The following is a 20033-nucleotide window of genomic DNA, read 5'->3' on the forward strand; positions in this document are numbered from 1 at the left end:
ACGTCACATGGAAACACCTACAAGGACGAGACTGGAGGAGCAGAATGGGAATTCACAAACCTTTAACCATGTAAAGCCAATAACTAAAGGCACAAATGACAAAAAGCACAGAGGAATATAAAATAAAACAGAACATGAACCGAAGAGCATGCACAAGCGGTGTGATATAAATGACTTTACAAAACCCAAAAGAAATCACAAAACTTAAAAACTGTGGCATTTTGCTGCCATGATCTAGGTCCGCTTGTCCTTTGAGGTTGAAGGGTCACTGCAAATCAATCCAAAGTTGTTCTGGGTGATTACTTCTGTCCAGTGACCAAATATTTCTGATCTGATGAGAGCAGTCTCTTCTGGGATTACAAAGTCGTTGGGAACAGAGGGACACGCTTGATTAGGATAAAAGTCACCAGATTTCAACCCAGATGAACATCTGTTGAACATTTTGAACTAGCACGTTTCACCAACTTGAAGAATATCCTTTGAGGAATGCTTTTCTATCTCCTCCGATTCGTAGAATCAATACAAAGCATGTGGAAGGTTATATAATGGAGCATGTCCTTCTCATTTTAGAAAGAAGCAGGTCACTCCCAGAAGTAAACTGCTGTACCCAGTCATATTAAGCAGATATAGGAAGGAAATTTAGTGGCCATTATCCCATTTATGAGTACCTCTATATTACTGCTACCATGAATGTACCTTTGTATTAGTACAGGCTGTTGCTTAAGTGATAAAATGTGGACGTATCCTGCCCATAAAAGGAGCTGCACCTCGGCTCGCTTCACCAAAATCAGCAGAAATGTGTTCTCTGTGCATCGTCCAGCAGGACTGACCAACGACAAGCCGCGTCTGTGCATGAAGGCTCATTATTTGCTCGAGTGACCCTCGGGGCCACGGCGGCGTCCGAGCTATAACACGCTATGTGAACTAAACACACAATGACATGCAGCTGCAGGGCGAGGGCAGCCATGCTGGGTCAGAGCGAGCTCACGTAGGGATCAGGTTTGCAGATGGTTTGTCAGCAGGCTTTGGATGAATTAGTTCTTGAGATCCGCTCGTTTAACGCGCTGTTTGCTTTGGAGCTTTGCTATCGTCAACAATTTGCAGACGTGAGACGGGCTTTCTCAAAGGGTTTAGCTAAATTAAGGGCGCATTTGTCATGTACGAAACAACAAGTCAGCTCCCAGATCCCCTGATGTCAGTGATTTCCTCACTCATAATCATGCTACTTTCAACTGCTGCTGAGAATAAATAGAGGAAATTAGAAAGCCTTTGCAGCTCAGAGCCATTATTCTTTCTAGTAATGAGACAAAAGGCAGCATACATCATAATAAAGACTCTTTGTTAGTATATGTTTATTAGAATGTAATTGTTTCTTCTTTATGTGCTTAAGATTGTGTTTTGTGCATCAGATGCTGGTTTAGAGATTTAGAAATCAATCCTGATGTTAAAGTTACTAGTTCGGTTATTTCTTCCAACATTTGATTTTTGTTACATCGCCGACAGCAACATGTTTGGATTCTCCATCTTTTCTTGCTGTAGGTGGAGTTTATGTTTTTATTGTGCACTGAAATATGGGCCACCAGCATCCATCGACATCATCGTCCAATTTAATCTAATAAAACAGTAAAAACTAAATCATATTTTCCCTTTTTAGTAAGCATGACTTTAAATGTGTCACAGGATAAAAACCTTAACCCTAGCATCTCCTGCCCCCCCATCAGTGGCCTAAAAACCTACTATAGTCAGTGTGTGTGCATGGCTGGGGCTTGCTGAGCCTTGGTGCCTATGGGACATGGTTATGGAGGGAGGGGTTCACCCTCCCCAACACTCCTCCGACTGTTGGTCCTGGAGTGCGTGGCTGGATGTTCTGGCATGGCTTGTTTGTCCTTAGCTTTGGGGTATTTCCATACTGTATACCACATATAATGTAGTAACTTTAATAACATGAATCGAAATGAAGACATAAACAGATAAACCCTGAACAGGATCTCTCTTTAGCCGTCAAACCTTCACTCAGAAATTGTTTTGATTTTTGTAAACTTTGAGATTTTCCTCTATTTACTTTCCAGCAGTGGGACTCGGTGGTTTGTCAGCATGGAGGATAAACTCAGTGTTTATCCTCCATGCTGACATGTTATAGTATAATTCATTTAGCCTTGTTAGCCACACAGCACCAGCAGCGTTCTTGTGCTCTCGATGTGTTTGTGACCAGAGGGTGTTATCAAAAAATGAGTTGTCCCCGTGACCTTTCTGTCTCTAATAATGAAAATGAATCACAAAATTAATTTAATTTTTTATTCAGTTTGACTTCAAAGCCATAAACTCATCAGGAAAATGATTATTGAGGTCAAAGAGAAATGGAGATGAGGGTCATTTTCTAGTAGACTTGCATACAATCCAATCTTTTTGGCATCCAGAAGAGTCGCCATCTACTCATCATTAGAAAGCGAGTAGATTTATAGTACTTCCACTTTATCTTCCCGTCCTGAAAACTAAACTATGGCCATCTTTTAAAAACCGTACACACTCAGGCCATCCTTGGATTTCCCCACACAACCATCTCCAGGGTTTACAGAGAATGTTCCAAAAAGGAGAAAATGTGGTGACAGACATGTGGGAGAAAATACCTTGGTGATGTCAGAGCTCAAAAAATAAATGGCCAGACTGCTTCGAGCTGATGGGAAGGCAACAGTAACTCAAATAACCACTCTTTAAGTCAAGAATGTTGTTGCTGGCTGCTTCCAGCAGGATACCACACCAGCTGAAATCATCTCAGACTGGTTTTGTCACAATCAGCAGGGCTGACTGTGTGTAGAGTGAAGGGTGGACCCAAATGCAGACGAAAACAAAATGTGAAACATGACTTGAATAACAGAAAACGAGCCGTTTATTGAGGCTGGCAAAATAACTGTAAACAAAAGGCAAAATGCTAACAAACTAAACTGGGTGAGCTAAATGAACTAAAAACCTACAACAGGAACATGGACTTGACATGAGGAAACTTGAAACTACTTCTTGGCTTGCAAACAAAGCAGACGATCTGACAATGACACACTGAAAACAGAGGACTTAGATACACAGGAGGTGATTAGGGGAAGTGGGAACACATGAAGGAACAGCTGACTGACATGAGCCTAATGACAGGACAGGGGAAGTGAAACTAAATACAATGAACAAAGAACACACGACTCCTTCAAAATAAAACAGGAAACACTGAAACTAGACATGACAACACAAGCTTAAGAGACCTAACACGTGATGAACGATACAAGAACTCAAACATAGAAACCAAGGAAACAATAAATAATAACTGCCTTTCCTTAACTAAAGCTAAATAGGAATGACACATAAACTAATCACAAATCTAAAATGAGACAAATACAAAATGAACTCAGAGCGCCGGGTCAGAGACCCAGCCTGTGACAGGTTTCTTGAGCATGGCAGTGAATTCACTGTACTCAAACTGCTTCCATAGTCACCAAAGCACCTCTGGGATGTATTCCAACAAAAGATTCATTTAATGGATGTGCAGCTCACAAATTTGCAGCAACTGTCATGTCAACATGGACCAAAACTTAAAGCAGCTCTGAAAACAAGAGTGACCAATTCAATACCAATAAGGTGTACCTAATAAAGTGGCTGGTTAGCTATATATATGGTATAAAAGTGTACGGCCTTGCCTCTCGCTGTGTGGATGTGCTCCTGTCCTGTCCTGACAAATGTATTTTTGATTCATATTCCATTTGCTGACATGAAAATGGAAATATTACTGATGCAAATAATCTCCCTTTACTAATTCTCACTAATATTCACATTTTAAATGAAAAAAGAAATGCTGTGAATTAAAATTATACAAATGTTTGTGTCAGTGCGACTGTGTTTCTGCATTTCAATCTCTGCATTTTAATAAGATGGTAATAATTATTATTATTATTCTAACCTCATTGAAAACAATTCCTAGGATGGCCCATATTTTGCTGTATCTACGGGGTGATGGAGACACTTCCGTTGGAGACCTGTCACATTTGTCATCAGTATTTAGTGTTTATGACGTAGCTGCTGCTTGGAAATGTTTCACATTCCCACAGCCTGCTTTACGTGTCGTCCCTCATGTTGTTCGTATATACTTTGGAATGTGGATCAATCCGACTGCTTTGACAGGTTATTTCGTTTGTCACATTTCCAGTGTGAACACACTTCACACCGAAATCCTGACGAGAAGCTTCAACATGAGAAGTGATCACTTTTTGTTCCCACTCGAACTCACTGTGGTTTTCCATCTTTTTTCCCCACACCCTCTCAATTTATTCTGATCCATTTCCTGCCTCCTTCACACATCAGTTCCCTCCCTCACCCTCCCCTTTACTTTCACTCCCCTCTTCCTCATTACTCCCCTCTCATTCTGTTCACTCATAGCAGTAATGTACCGGCTGCCTGGATTCTTCTCCTCCTCCTCGTCTCCTAACCGGATTGTCCAGCAGGGACTCTGTAGGAGCCTCTGGGGGGAGTGACAGTGCAGAGGACCGGCTGTACCCCAGGTGGAGAATCCACATTGAAAACTGGATGTGAAGGTAAGTCTGCTGGCGATGAGACTAAGCCAAAGAAAACCCCTGTTTGTGCAGAGTATGTTGTAACAGGATAAAGGTTTCTGTTTGTCCTGCAATTAGACTTGTTCCAACTTCAGATGATGGATCAAAGTACAGTTATTATGAAGTCATTTGGAGAAGCGGGTCTGGATTGTGTTGCCTCCAAATGTTTCATAATTGGCTTTGCTTTGACCTGAAGTGTTTTTCTTGTTATTTCACCCTTTAATCTGCTACGAAGCAGGCGTTTCTCATCATACGTGCCTGTTACTTTCTGCCAAAATGCTCTTCTGGATTCTATCTTCTTAACAGCCACAGCGGTGACCGTGGCTCAGGATCTTGCAGCATCTGCGCTCCTGATCAGAACAGCTGGGAGATTTCTCTCCACTGCTTCCTGTCAAGTTTTGATTTTCACAGAAAATTATTTTCCTGATTTTAAACACCAAACGTCTTCAGACTTGCTGCCACGCGAAACCCTGATATGTTTGCAGTACAGTTATGCTGCCAGCACCCTTTATCTCCACGCGCTGCTCTTTCAGGTGCAGCATCTCTTGATGAATAATTAAGTGGAGTACAGATAGAGTTCATTTCAGCTTCGTGGACACTGACCCCCCTGCAGAGCTCCGATAGCTCCAGCTGCATTTGGATCCTGGGAAAACTGTGTCCCTTCAAAAAGATAGAGGTGTGTTTCTGATTAAGGCTGATGTGCACTGACTCTACTCTGTGCTGCTGACGTACTGAAAAGACTGTAAATTTTAGGATTTAATAAAACACCTCTAAAGCTCTGAGCTGCATTCCCACCTCCAGAATCAATAGCACCCACGGGACACGAGGCGTAGATGTGAATGTCTGCACGAGAAATTTCTCAGCTAGTGGAGACACAGAACTCTCCAAGCTTCAGGATTTAAGAGGTCCTTGGCTGGCGTGTAACACGTCTGCTGGGTTACTGACTGCCGGGAGTAATTACGGTCCCCTGTGCCACGTTTTTCTGGCAACCTCTCGACTTTCATGACGATCATCTTTCTCACTGCGGCTGCTGCAGGCAGCTCACGAGGAAACAGATCAGGTGTCGTAGCAGATAAGACCGAGTGAGTCTCATGGGTCCACAGTGGATATTTCACCTTTTTTCACATGCAGCTTATTCGGCTTAATCTGTGATATTACACTGTAGTTTCCATTTGATCTAGGAAGAGAATTTCTGCAAATGCAAACATTAACGTTTTGTCAGAATGCAGCTCTGATGTGGAAATATGATGAAGTGTAAAACTGTACCTGCTGCACAGTCTTCTGTGCATGTCTTTGATGGTGAACAGTTCCGACTGCTATCAGTAAGTAAATAGATACAATGTCAGGGCTTTTATAGAAATAATTACACAATGTCAATACAATGGTGTGCATTACAAAACAAAGTTGATTTAGTGATAGTGTTCATAACTTGAGTCATTCTTTACACATAAAATTAACCAAAACAAAATAGAGAAACTAGATTCTTCTTCCAGTAACACTAAATTTTTGAACTATGATACGGTGGCCCTGAGGCAACAAAGCCAAACCCATCATTTAAACACAAAACAATAAGATCAAAAAGAGGAATAAAAGTAAAAAGTGTCATTTTGTTGCTGTTTTTCTTGTTTTTACAGCCACCGTATTATTCAGACAGCACAAACAGTTTGAAGGACTTAATAAGTTTATACTATATTTGAAGTTAGCCATAAAAACATCTCATTATTCATCTTCAGCGCAGCAAACATGCGTCATTTTGTCTGAGGTCAAACACTGAATGCATCTCTGCATACACCTTACACCTCCTATGGGAGCTGAGCATCTATTAATACTAAATAAGACATCCTATCTGAGCACGTGGGAAGCTGTTCCATAATAAGCAATGAGATAAGAGAATATTTCTAATTATAAACAAAAAAAGGGTTGTAATGGTTCTATTTTGTTACTTCAGAATCTGGGAAAAGTCAAAGGACGCAGCTTTTAATTTATAGCCTGGACTTAAGTCTACTTAAATGTAATTCTTAAACACAAACACTCTGGAGCCTTTGGTCATATAAGTACAACACATAAATCCTCATACGTATTTCTTTTCTTTACTCTTTTGCTATGAAATTACAGAAGCTTCAGAGTTGAGGGTTTTAATATATTTGTAAAACACCTGTTTTATTGTTTAAGTGTAAATAAATTTAATTTAACCCTAAGTTTTAACTTAAAAGATTCTCAGATATCTTTTTAGCAGGTGAGTGAAAGACTCTCGGGTGATGTTAGAATATAATGTTATAGGTCGTGGATGAAATGTGCGTATCTCTGTGAGTAATTCACTGGAGAGAAGACCCAAATGCACTGAAGTAGGTTAAACAAACAAAAGAACATGCCTCTAACGGCTGATAGAAAAAATAATAATAAAGATGCACAAAGTCCAGTACGCTAGTGAAACAAAACAGGGGAAAAGGGGAAGGAGTAGCAGGACAAACAACAGAAGGACAAACTGACGAGTGACACGAGCAAGCAAGATCGTATTTACACACACGGGGTGTCATAAAGAAGGGATAAAAAGGAAGCACAAATGTTATTACCCAAATAATACAGGAAGTCACTGAGAAGATGAGGAAGACGTAAAACAAAAGCACACATGGCACTGGAAGGAAACCAGAAACTTCCAAATGAAAAAATAAAATAAAAACTCAGTGGATCGCACAGGGACCTGGACAATCTCCAGTTACTGATTTCCACCATGAGACGATCACTAAACAGCATCCTGCCTGATCCCAATCTCATTCACAAAGTACAGATTATATCACGGACAGCTCTCTGATATATAAAGCTAAGAATATCTTTTCAGACTGTCCTTCAATTAGAAATGGTTGTGACAGCAGCCAGAGCCCGTCACAGAGCCTGTCCACTTTACATTAATGCCATTGTTTTAAAAAATAACTGCAGTTCACCTAGAGGGCGCTGATGAGACTGAAAGAATTAAATGCTGTCCTAATAAAAATCCCATATTTAGTATTAATTACATATATCAGTACTGAACTAAAAATACACTAATATCATTTTTGATTATTTTCCAGGAACATCGCCTTTAAAACACAAGTATTAGCTAATGCTTGCTGTTTGGCTGCTTAATGAAAACATCTCATACAAAAAGCTGCGTGTGGTGATGTACCAACCAGCTGTTACTTACTTGACAGAAGAAATAAAAAGGGCAGATGCCAAAAAAATGGCTCTTGGTGTTTAAACTATATACATTGTTTCTTTCCCTGTTGTCTAAAATGTCACCTCAACTTCTAGTGACCAAAGAGTTGGTGAAAGAAGGGGTGCTCTAAAAAATATCATAATATCTGGAAACAAGCTACATAACCTATCCTAAAACAGAATTATTACAAAGCATCTGGAGTTAAATACAGATTACTTTGCACCCAAGTCTCATCTGGTTTAATTTTCACACGCTAATACTTTCATCGAGTTAGATTACGGCTTGGGTGTAACAGCATCCACCACAGCTAAAGGTAACATCAGACAGTAGTAGTCCACAGTAGTTTGTGGAGTGGGGTCTAGTATACTTCTTCTTCTGTCTAAACTAAGACACTAATTCAGAAAACGCTTCATATCATATCAGTGAGGTTTGGAGGACTTGTGGTGAATTTCCCACGGGACTAAATTAAGACTCTATTGAGAAAAAGGGCAGCAGGCAGCCTCCTTCATGTCGACCTCTCTCCTTTGTACATCATTGATCTTCATGATTGCATTTCTCTCCTGCTGGTTTATCGGGCTGTGGTGAATTAAAGCTGTCGTGCACTAAGCTATTCGATGCTCCTCGAGTTTACGATCATATTCCTGCTACGGGCCATAAAATGTGCCAGTCATATAGTTTATATGCAGGGCTTTGGCACATAAATAGCATTTGGAAGGGCAGTAATTTAAAAATGACTACACGTTAGTGATAGTGATTGTCCCGCTTACATCATGAAAACACCGACAAATGGGGTGATTGTGGCTCTGTGATAATGTGTATGTTGGTTGAGCAACTACAAATGGTTTGTCACTGAAAGCTCGAGAGATAACGCAGTCCAAATATTGCCTCATGGATGAGGGAAGTAAATAAGGAAAGCAGGCAGATGGAGAAAAACAGGATGGCTGGCGCCCAGGTGAAAAGGTTAAATTGGGGACGGGAAGATAATGACCTGTGGTGGTGGGAGAGTGGAAGGGTCATTGCTGTCAGCCCATCTGCTGTTGTTGTGAACCTGCAGTTTAATTGACTGAGTCCAAACTAAGTGGATTTAGCATATTTTTGTTTCCACGGTTTATTTCTGAAACAGTTTGGCTGAGCAAACATCGTTTATCAGACGTCACCGAGCAACTCAGAGAGAGCGGTGCATCGTCTGCAAAAGAAGATCTGTCATCATCTTGTTCCTCCGAACCACATCCATGTAAACCAGATCATATTAAAGAAATATTCCACTATAGTTTAAATTGTGCTTTCTTAACAAATATTCAATATTCGACAATGAACACCTTTTGATTATTTAACATTGTTGTCTGGCTATTTTCAGCTCACCGCCCTGTTTTTTCATTCTCACCTGGGGATTTTTGTACAGTCAGTGTGAGGCAGAAAGATGCCTGGTTAGTGTTAGAAAAATAAGATGACTTTGACTTTGACTACGATGACCTGGATGACTGAGAACCTTCACAGACAAAAATAAGATGAATACAATTTCTTGGTTTCTAGAATCAGGGATCCATACTGAGGAGTTTCAGGGACATCCATATTGCAAACATCAATGTCTGCCTTCATATAAGACATTTAATCTCATTAGCTTGGGTTCTACCGTTTTCAGTTGTGTTATCAACTAAAAAAAACAATCTGAAGTTTGTCAACTCTGTTACAAAAACAGGTTTTTAGTCTCAGACACTCAATTTGTTAAAAAATAACTTGAAAACATGAAATACAGAGAATTCAGAAACATCCAACTAAAACTTCAGTCCTGCTCAGTGTTATAGATAAAAGTTACTTTAGATGCTCCTTTATGCATTTTAGGGGGCAGCTCCACATATTTCATATGGCAGATTTTTACACCGGATGCCCTTCCTGAAACCACCCCCAAGGAATTTGTATCTCCTCCCAGGATCAAACTGAGGATCTTTCACTTGTTGGGTGATTGTGCAAACCACTGCACTGTGGAGCCACTTCTGCTCAGTATCACAGATGGCAGGTTTAAAACACAGAAAAAGACTAAAGCCAACAACGTATGTTGGTCTGCAGACTGCCTGACAGCAAACTGCCTTTGGCTCTCACAGAAAGTTGGTAAATCTTTAAGAAAAACAATTCCACATATTTTCCAATTACAGAACAGTAACTTGTGCCAGTAAATGGAGTGTGTGTTGAGGACTAATTCTGAGCAGTGGATGAATCAAGAGTTGTTGCTCTAGTGAGTATTTGAAAATAAACTAAGTTAACTTAGTTAATGTTGGTTAATGGATATGAAGGAACAGATCACCAAGTGGAGCCTGGGGAGACATATTTGGACAGAGATGTGTCTTTAAATCTGCATTTGGTTGAAAATAAAAAGACACTCTTCCTTCTTAAAATAGTCTAGCTTGTGTAACTCAGTCATGACCATTTTAGTCAATCAAACGTTGTACAAAAAAAACAGCGAACATAAAGATGTATTTTCATTTTAGAAGCAATGGCTATGTGATCTTCAATAACATGAGGGGTGGGTGGGTTACATTTTAATAACCAGTTTAGTCTGGTTCTGGCACAAAGAGCTCCAGGAGGGAATTGGTTTACACATGTTCACAGTGGTCTGCATACGTCTTCCAAAATCTGTGACTGAATGCACTTCAAAACTGAGCTTTTCGGTGTATTTGAGGGGGAAATAAGGTCTGCGTATGAAGTGCATCAACCCCAGATGTGCTGAAAAAGTGGACTGAACTTGTTTTTTGTGTTGAGTGACCCGATGTTTGTAAAGCTCTCCTTGCTAATCAATTGCAAACATAATTCTCTCTTTTTAACTTCGCCAGGGGAGCCGCCAAGGTCATGATCGACTGGCCCAATGTGACGGCGTCCGGCAACCAGGAGCTGGGCCTGAAACCCGAGGAGCTGCAGAAGTCCAAATGTGTCCTGGGTTTCATTCCCGTCATCTACTACAGCATTCTGCTCTCCATCGGAGTACCAGGTACACTTTTGAACCGAGCCAGCACATAAACCAATCAGAAAACAGGGAATCGCACATGACTCAAGAGATCAATATAAATGTGAGTTAGCGGTACATTAATGTTTCTATAATGGGGACTGGATAGTGGATAATACACTCGGGGATGTCTGTTTTCACAGTTTATGTTAATTTCATTAGCTGATAATGAGGTTGTGTGGGAATTTACCCAATTATTATCCCTCACTCCAGCCAACCATGTTAGGATCAACTTGCATATCAGACAGCACTCACACCAGCTACGTCTTCATTATCATGTTTCACTTTTACAAGTCAGTGATGACGTGAAATTGAGGCATTCAGATGTCCTCTTTGCTGTTTCAAATAACTGCTCCCAAAGGGAAAAAACTCTCAGGGCCGAAGAGCCAACGTCTGCAATCCTGGAGGGTCAAAAACTATGATCCAAATAGCTGCAGTGGAAATATCTTACTGCTGACAAGACATCTGAGATGAAATAGTACAGAGGAGATTGTGTGTCTGACAGCGTGCAGAGAGACAATAAAAACAGCATCTTTTTTTAACATACTCTAAAAAGCAGAAGCAGAAACTCTGAGTTTGGAAAACAAGGATTTAAACAGAAACATTTAATGCTTTATTATTAACTGTAACGTCTAAATATTAATGTGCTCCATCTCAGTAATTTAGTCTCTCAAGTAAACTGCAATGCCAAATTGATTTAATTAACTTTTGGGCTGATTTAATGTTTCCTATGTGATTTTATACTAATGAAAAACACTCACAGTCAAATGCTACACAGCTTTAGATACTGTGCTTTTGCCACTGACCTTTCATTGGCATCACCAACTGTTCTTTAGGCCTGTGTGAGGCCTTAACTTGGTTGTATTTATCCTTCACAAAGACGCTGCCATGCCATAATGTATTTTTCTTTGCTAAGTTTGCTGTCATTACGAATATCCATAAAATACTAAACAACGATATTGTCATGAATTACAAGATGAGCGACCACATGCAGGCTGTTAGCGAAATGAAGTAACAAAAGGCAACATTTCATTTCAGCAGATAAAAGTCTAACGAAAAATGAAAGCAAACAGCTGATATAAAAAATAAATCTCCACCCGCAGTGTTGGTTTGTCCTTCAGGTTGAGGGCCCTGCACACTATCTTAGAGAATAAAACTGATCATTTTAAAACACAGAAATAGCAGTACAGCAAGTAAAACATGAAGAAAGTAAGCAGCAGAATGCATACACAAAAGTAAACTTAGCTTGATGAAACCAAAACACACCGGGGAAAACTGAGGGAATTAATTCATATAAACAGTAACTGGAACTAAGAACTAAAGACTCAGAAGACTGAGAAAATACACAAAGAAGCCCCTGCCACAAATGTAAACAACACGCAAACTAAGAATCAAAAAGAAAATATTTAATAATAAACAGAATTACAAGGTCCAAAACCTAAAAGCCCCTGGGTTTAAGTCTCGGACTTAAACTCGGGATGATGGCCCAAATATTGATTTAATTTCCCCTGAAATTCCCTGAAAGTTGTGCAGACATGCAGCACAGTGCGGCGCTTGTTCTCTCTGCCTTTTAAGAAAAAGATGAAGTGAACCGTTCCCATTTCACAGATTTCTTTATGCAGCTAAACCAAAATCCTTGTAGGATCTAGTCTTGCCAGAAAATCTTGGGGGGGTTATTATTTGGGCCGTTATCCTTAGGTTGCTTTATTTCAGTATTCACTGGGACATAAAAGTGATCACCAGTGTCAACAGTCAGATCGAATAAAAACCTCTTAAAAGGTTTATTAATCTACTCCAAAATACAGATTTAAAGAGCTTTTATTTTCATGACTTTTATCCTTTTAATCTCATTTCTGCTTCTTTCTTTGTCCCAGTAAACATCCTCACAGTAGTGGCCTTGTGCAGACTGGCGTCCCGCACTAAGAAGGCTCTGTACTACTACCTCTTGGCAGTGACAGCCTCAGATATTCTCTCCCAGCTCTTCATCATCTTCGTCGGCTTCCTGCTGGAGACGGCAGTTTTTCACCGGAATGTCCCCGCTCTCCTGCTGCACTCTGTCAGCGTCGCCGAGTTTGCAGCCAACCACGCTTCCATATGGTCCACCGTACCGCTCTCTGTGGACCGCTACGTGGCGCTGTGCCACCCCCTCCTCCACCGGCAGATCAGCTACCCGGCACGAGCCAGGAAGATTATCGGGGTGGTCCTGGCAACATCGATCGCATCGGGCGTGCCTTTCTTCTGGTGGTCAGACATGTGGAGGAACAGCCATCCACCCACAGCGCTGGACGCCGTCCTCATATGGACACATGTGACTATCATCTACTTCCTGCCGTGCAGCATCTTCTTAGTGCTGAACTCTCTGATAATCCACACACTGAGGGTGAGGCAGAGAGAGCAGCGCTGTCAGGAGGAGCAGGGGACAAAGTCGGCGCCACTGCAAAGACTCGGGAAAACCACGGCCATGCTGCTGGCCATCACCTCAGTGTTCTCAATCCTGTGGGCGCCCAGAACCATCGTGGTCATCTACCACCTGTACGTGTCCACTGTTCATCGAGACTGGCGCATCCACCTGGCCTATGACCTCTCCAACATGCTGGCCATGCTCAACACCGCAGTCAACTTCTTCCTCTACTGCTTCGTCAGTAAGCCTTTCCGCAGCGCCGTGCGGGATGTCATACTGCTCAGGGGGTCGCCGCTCTACTCTCCCCGCGCTCTGCCCCAGCAGCAGGTCCCCACCAACGCCTCCATTTCCTCTCTGTACAGTGGGAACAGCAAGCGGTTTCAGCGGGACTTCACCCCCTTGTCACCTCATGGGGCCAGAAAGCCCTCATGACCCTGTGACTTGTCCTCTTAATCCAAAACACCCATCATCCCACGGTCCCGGTGCACTCCTCACCCCAGGGACGCGTACTGTGTTCCAGCTACGACTGTGGGCAGCGACCGGTCGGCCCTGGGGCGCTCTCAGAGGGCCTGATAGCGGCTTAGCGTGATTTTCGTCTTACAGTGTTTGACCTCGTGTTGTTTGTCCATGTAAATCAGATAACGTGACAGCCTATTTATTTTTCTTGAGAAGAATCTGAGGAAATAAAAGTAGATTTTTTTTCCATAGATGGTAGTAATGTGACTGATTTGTTTATATTTTTACAAAACAAAACAGAAGGACAAAATCCCTTTTTGAACAATAATGTAAGCTCAGATGTAGATTCATGTTAATATTAAAGACTTTTTGCATATTAAGTGCAATCAGTGATCGTTGCTGTTCCTTCGGTCATGTAACGTGGTGTGATATTCACTCTGGAAGCTGCAAAGATGTCAGAATAAGAGTGATAATGTTGAATAAACAGTTTTTTTCTGCAGTTGTATAAAGACAAGGAGTGAATCAATAGGCAGTGTGACAGGACTCTGTCACTGCACTGTGCTCCCAGCCATTAAAAACCATCCAACTTGACAAAGCCTCAAATGAAAGCTCAGTTTTTTAAGCCACAGGAGTGAAGGCCTGCTTTTCAGACAACTGTATCACTCACCAATGTGGCCTCAGCTCTAGCCTGATAGTCTGCACTAACACTAACACTACACTCACAAGGAAGCGTGGACGCTTTTGCATGCACAGCCACTGCATTTCCACCAAACGATGTAAAAGTTGCAAATGTTCTACCATCTAATTGTAAATATGCACAAATTAAGACTGTTGTTGACCTTCAACATTCAAGCATTAGGTATCTTAGTCTTCTGAAAGTAGACATGACTGCAGGCCCCTGTTTGTAATTTACAAATGAGCTTTATGTTGTGTTCATTAAGACTTCAAATACGTGATTGAGTCAATGCACTCATCACAAAACTATTTACTGAAGTCCTATCACGAGGGAGCCGAGGGAGGTTTTCCCCTGGACATTTATATAAACAGATGTGTTTTTACAACCAGAGGCCTCATTTTCAGTCGGATGTTCCTGGAAAATCATTTATTAATCATTTAAATGGTAGAAAAAAGAAACAAATCAGAGTAGTTACTGTTCTGAAATAAAAAATCAGCAAACGGTTTAAATTGTGTAAAATTTTATGGACATGGTTAAATATTTTATGTACTAATATTTCAAGTGTATTTAGGACGTATTTGAATCTCGTTCCTCGATGGTGAGAGTCTGTGGACTGCACACTGTGCACGACAGCAGCCTTCGCTCCCTGCACACACACAGCTCCAGTCATACCAGTTCACTCTGACACAGCTGTCGTATAACCGGTTAAAGTAAACCTACTGCAAGACGGCACTGATTAGAAACAGCTAAATTGGTACTGAATAATAATTAAATATGATTAATTAGCTTAATGGGCTCGTATTTCTCTTGCAGAATAGTGAAGGCAGCAACATTTTAGCATGTAAGTTGCCAAAAGGGCACATTTCTACTTGCAGTCTTAGAAGTTCCAGCCTTTATATACAAACTATGATATAAAAGAACAAATCATTTTCTTCCTCCGCACTGCTTTCAACATCAAACAACACTGGAGCCTCATTTCATCCTATAGTGTCCAAGGATTGCACGTAAATGATCAGTTTCCATGAACGAGCTCAGAGATGAGAACAACTAGTGTAACTTAATGCATTTGTCAGTTTTTTTATTTGTATTGGTGAATTGTTTTTTCTTGTGGTTGGATTTTCTTTGATGGTCAAAAACTGTTTGCATTCAATAAAAATCGAAAATGTATTTAAACTGTTAAGAAGTCTTGACTCGTGTGACTTTTGAAATTGAGTGACAGAGGGGAACCCGGTCAGAGGGGAGGGGTCTGTGGGAAATCAGAATACTCTAATTGAAAATTGGTTGAAAATTCAAATAACTGTAATTGTGGGAACACTTCCCGCTTCTATCAGGGAAACTTGGCATCATGTTTGGTGTATGAGATTCAGCTGTGAGGTGATGGAGCGGTCTGCTTCTGTCTTATTCTACTGAGCAGTGGAGCAAAGAACAATGTCCCACACATTCTTTATTTTTACCTCTTCACATAGATTTCAGTTGCATTTTAGCCACATGATAAACAAACAGTTTCAAGAACTAAAAGACTTTACTTTTCAAATTCCTTACATTAATTTTAACCTCAGACTTCTTTTATAAATCCTCATTTGGGGATTCAGAGGAGCTGAAAGCTCCATGAACAGGTCACTGGTGACCGTGTGGATGTTAAGAGTTTTTAGGTTCCACGTGGCTGCTTGTACTTTGCCGGAGACAGGCTGGTGATTTTATGCATTTTGTGTCCTCTCACATATTTGTCAATTCATTTTTAGTTTGTTTACAGAGGTAGCTGTCATGGATGAGCCTAGATGTAATAATAATAATATAATAATACATTTTATTTGAGGGTGCCTTTCTAAAACCTAAAAGATATCACTACAACTGTAGATTCAAATAAATTTAAATGCTAAAAACAACAAATAAAAATGAGAAAAACACAAAAAAACCAAATAAACAAGTTTTGAAAAGTAAGTAAGATCTGTATTAAAGCGAGTGAGCCTCTTTAAACAAGTAGGTTTTGAGCTGTGACTTAAATAAGAGAAGAGAATCTATATTTGTTAAGATGGAAGGAAGTGAGCTCCAGAGCCGAGGAGCAGAGCGACTGAAAGCTCTGTGCCCCACAGTGATGAGACGAGCAGAGGGAACAACAAGATGAGTGGCAGATCTGAGAGAGCAGGAAACAGTCAAAGACACACTGACATCAGTATCTGCAGTAGTGACTGTGACAACATTATTAGTGAACGTGTGTGGGCTACATAAATAATGTAACCTCTCTAAATATCAATAACTATCAAATAATACCAACATATAGATGACAATTTATTCATTCGTTACATTCTTCTTCTTCGTGGTTCAGTGTTTTTCTATAAAGAAAAGCACTAAAGTAATGGCCAAGTTTACATTGACCATAAGGAAAACAGAGTGTGTGATTTGCAAACCCAAATATGCTCACAGTGCCAGACACAAACATCAAATGTTTTTCCTAAAAAAGTTCATTTTTTAGGAAAAATATTCCGAAATATTTTGAATTGATGGCAGTGACACAACCTGTATATACACTTCAGCCATGATGGTGCCTTTCCAGATGTGCGTAGGAATTAATGCACCTCTGTACCTTTGAACCGAGTGCTGAAAACAAGCTGGATGGTCACCCTGTTCTTTAGGCTGGACAGCATGGATCATGTTGCCTCAGTTCGTTTTAAATTAGCTTTGGTTCCGAGAAGATGACGGTGTTTCTGGAACGTTCATGTTCACTTATTAGTGGCATGATGGAGCTTTAACCTGCATTTGTGGACGACACGGTCAGCTGTGTTTCTGAGCCCGTGCGTGTTGGTTTTTGGTGCAGTGCTGCTCGAGGGCTTGAAGCTCATGGACATCTACGGTTTAGTTCTGGCCTTGTCTCTTGTTCACAGACAGATGTACTGTGGCTGATACTGTCTACCACAGACATTTAAAGTCTTTGCAATTTTACATCAAAAAACATTATTTCTTAAATTGTTCTACAAGTCGTAGATGCAGTTTTCCTCTCTAACACGTTCCTTTTATACCCAGTCATGCTAATGACCTGCTGCTAATTAACACCATTGGCTGCAAAATGTTCCTCCAGCTCTTTTCCAGCTTTTTATTTCCCCATCCCACCTTTTTTGCTACCATCCAATTAAAAATTGAGTAAATACTTTTCTGGGAATGGAACATTTTCTTCTTTCAAACATTTGATGTGTGTTCTGTGCTCTATTGTGAATAAAATATGGGTTTATGAGATTTGTGACTCACAGGATTCTGTTTTTATTTACACTTAATACAAAATCCCAGATGTGCATACTGGGTTTGTACATCTGGCCATCCTTTCAGGTTAAAAGTTTCTAATCCAAGCCCCCTGCTGACCCTCGTCCATCCTGAGTCTTCACCGTGTTTACTGTAACGGTACATGTAGCGTTACGGTACCAGCAGGCTCATGTGGCCCTGCTGTCGGCTCACGCTGAGTTCTGAGAGTTCGTACGGAGATGCAGATACAAACGGTTTCTTTGAAGATGACTCCTGCTGCCTCACAACAGCAGAGGGGGGTGAGAGAGAGCGTGTGGTGGCAGCAACCTTACGGTGGTGATGAGAGTGGGAGTCAGAGATGAATGATCAAACATAACACAGCGCAAAGATGTCCAAGCAGGCTTTGATTTACTCGAACAGAGCTGCTGCTGATCGTATTAGGCAGCAGAGCGGTGACGCTGGGGGAAGGGCACTGTAGAGGAGGTAAACCCCGGCAGCCACACGGCCCCCGTCTGCCTGACACCTGTCCTTTGTGCCTGTTCAAACACCTGCTGATGGCCCCCCACTCTGCTCCTATTGAGCCCTTCCTGTTGCTTAGCAGGTGTCACAAGGAATCAAATGAAAAGACAGAGCACAGCAGAGAGTGATGGCGTCCTATCAGATGCACTTATGCAATAAACACAGGAAGTTTACACTACACAACAAAGGGAGGAAGTTTGCCCAATTTACTTACTTAAAGAAAAGTTCAGATTTTATGTAGTTTCAGTAGCAATGCAGGAAGTAACACTGGCCAAAAGACATTTCATTCACTTTTCCCTGAGGTTGCTGGTGCTAAAAAATGCTAAGCTGTTGCAAAGACTTGCATTCAGCTTGATTTCAGCCTTTCATCATTAATAATTTTATGCTTTGATGATAGGAGTTTCTGCCACACAACATCCACTCAAGAAAAAAAACGACTTTTTAAATGTCCGTGACTTTGAATCTAAAGACAATGAGTGCATGTTGGTTTGATCCTGCATGTAAACACTGGGGTAGTTTCATATGAAGGGAAAATAAAGGTTTAACAAAGGATCAGTGCAGTTTAATTTCCATTGTGTAGTTTCAGGTGTTAATTTCAATCTGGACATTCAGACGAAAAGAACTTGTTTGAAATCTGGCCTTGTCATAATAATAATAATAATAATAATAATAATAATAATAATAATAATAATAATAATAGCTTTTGATCATATTAGTAATAAAGGAAGATGCCAGCTGATAAAATAGGTTTCATGGGCACTTTTTAGTCCAGCACAGTGAATCCGAATAATTATTTTAATCTGTCTTTACTTTATCTGTCTGCACTCTGACTTTTTCTTCGGTTTCAGATTTAATATCCTGTTGAAATAAGAGAAAGAAATCAGAGTGATGAAATGGGGTTTGCCAGAACAAAGAATAATGCATCACTACCTCTGCAGGGATTCGCTTTAACAAAATATGTCTGATCTTTATCTGGAAACAGACAACTGATGGACACCAGGGCTCTGCTGGAAGGAAGCAAGGAGATGTTTAGTTCTCAAAGAAAAACTGTTTGGTTCCAAGGCCAGGTGAAGGACCTAATTTTAGAGAATGGAAAACTGAAAGCATAATTCTTATCAGTGATAGCCAGATGGAGGAGCTAAAAAGTGAGAATGAGAATCGTGAATAAAGAAGCCAGCAGCCTCACTAAGGGTAAATGAGGCAGGAAGCATCAGAAGGTGATTTATAAGCATGAGGGTCTGTGTGGACTGGTCTTTTAATCATTCCCCCAAAACCTCACATGCACCCAATTCTTCACCTGTACTGTCAGCGCTTACACATCGATTTCAAAAGAGGTTGTTTTTTGTTTTTTTTACTCCATGAGAGTCACAGAGGGTTGATTATAGCACATAAATGCACATTTTTCACCTGCAGCGAGCATCAAAACATTCTGTTACTGGGGAAGAGCTTTTAAGAATTTCTAGCTTATGTCTTTAAATGTTGAGGCTTTAAATAATAAAAGTGTTGACATTTTGGCTGCAGTTGCAACAATGTAACAGTCAGAATGTATTATATTATCAGAGTCCATCCTTTTTCTGAACTATAGAGCGAGCTCGTTGTTCCAGGTGGGCTGTAGCCTGACCCAGGACAGGTCACCAGCTCCACTGGTCACAGGGCATCGCAAAGAGGCAGGCTGCCTCATACTCTCACATCCACGGGTGATTTAGAACCGGTAATGGACCTAATATACATGTCTTTGGACTGCATGAGGAAGCTGGAGCTTCTTACTGTGAGGCCGCAGTGCTAACCACAGCAGCTCTTTTTATCTGTGAAGCTGCATTAAAATGATTGAGAATGAGCAGAAAAGGAGCTTGCTGCCCTCTCTGGGCTAACAGAGGTATTGCCAGACAGCAAAATAAAATAAAAGCTTTTCTTGAATTGTCAAAATTTGGGCAAACTGGCAGCTTATCACATCCACCATTTAATAT

General features: G+C 40.8%; 1 protein-coding gene across 1 annotated transcript; it reads left to right on the forward strand.

Moving 5' to 3' along the window:
• The first annotated feature begins 4337 nt into the window (after nucleotides 1-4337).
• Nucleotides 4338-15480, forward strand: gpr142 (G protein-coupled receptor 142). The gene is made up of 3 exons (XM_004565960.3): nucleotides 4338-4571; nucleotides 10611-10765; nucleotides 12655-15480. Exons 2-3 carry the CDS (start codon nucleotides 10627-10629, stop codon nucleotides 13611-13613), a joined length of 1098 nt encoding a protein of 365 aa, XP_004566017.2. The 5' UTR covers nucleotides 4338-4571; nucleotides 10611-10626; the 3' UTR covers nucleotides 13614-15480.
• The last annotated feature ends 4553 nt before the right edge of the window (nucleotides 15481-20033 follow it).

This window comes from Maylandia zebra, linkage group LG8, assembly GCF_041146795.1.
Source record: "Maylandia zebra isolate NMK-2024a linkage group LG8, Mzebra_GT3a, whole genome shotgun sequence".
Taxonomy (NCBI): domain Eukaryota; kingdom Metazoa; phylum Chordata; class Actinopteri; order Cichliformes; family Cichlidae; genus Maylandia; species Maylandia zebra.

Excerpts from the sequence above, each read along its gene's own strand:
- gpr142 (XM_004565960.3), top strand. The coding sequence starts at position 10,627 with ATGATCGACTGGCCCAATGTGACGGCGTCCGGCAACCAGGAGCTGGGC. Across the intron at positions 10,766-12,654 it reads GCTCTCCATCGGAGTACCAG|TAAACATCCTCACAGTAGTG; the intron begins GTACACTTTTGA and ends TCTTTGTCCCAG.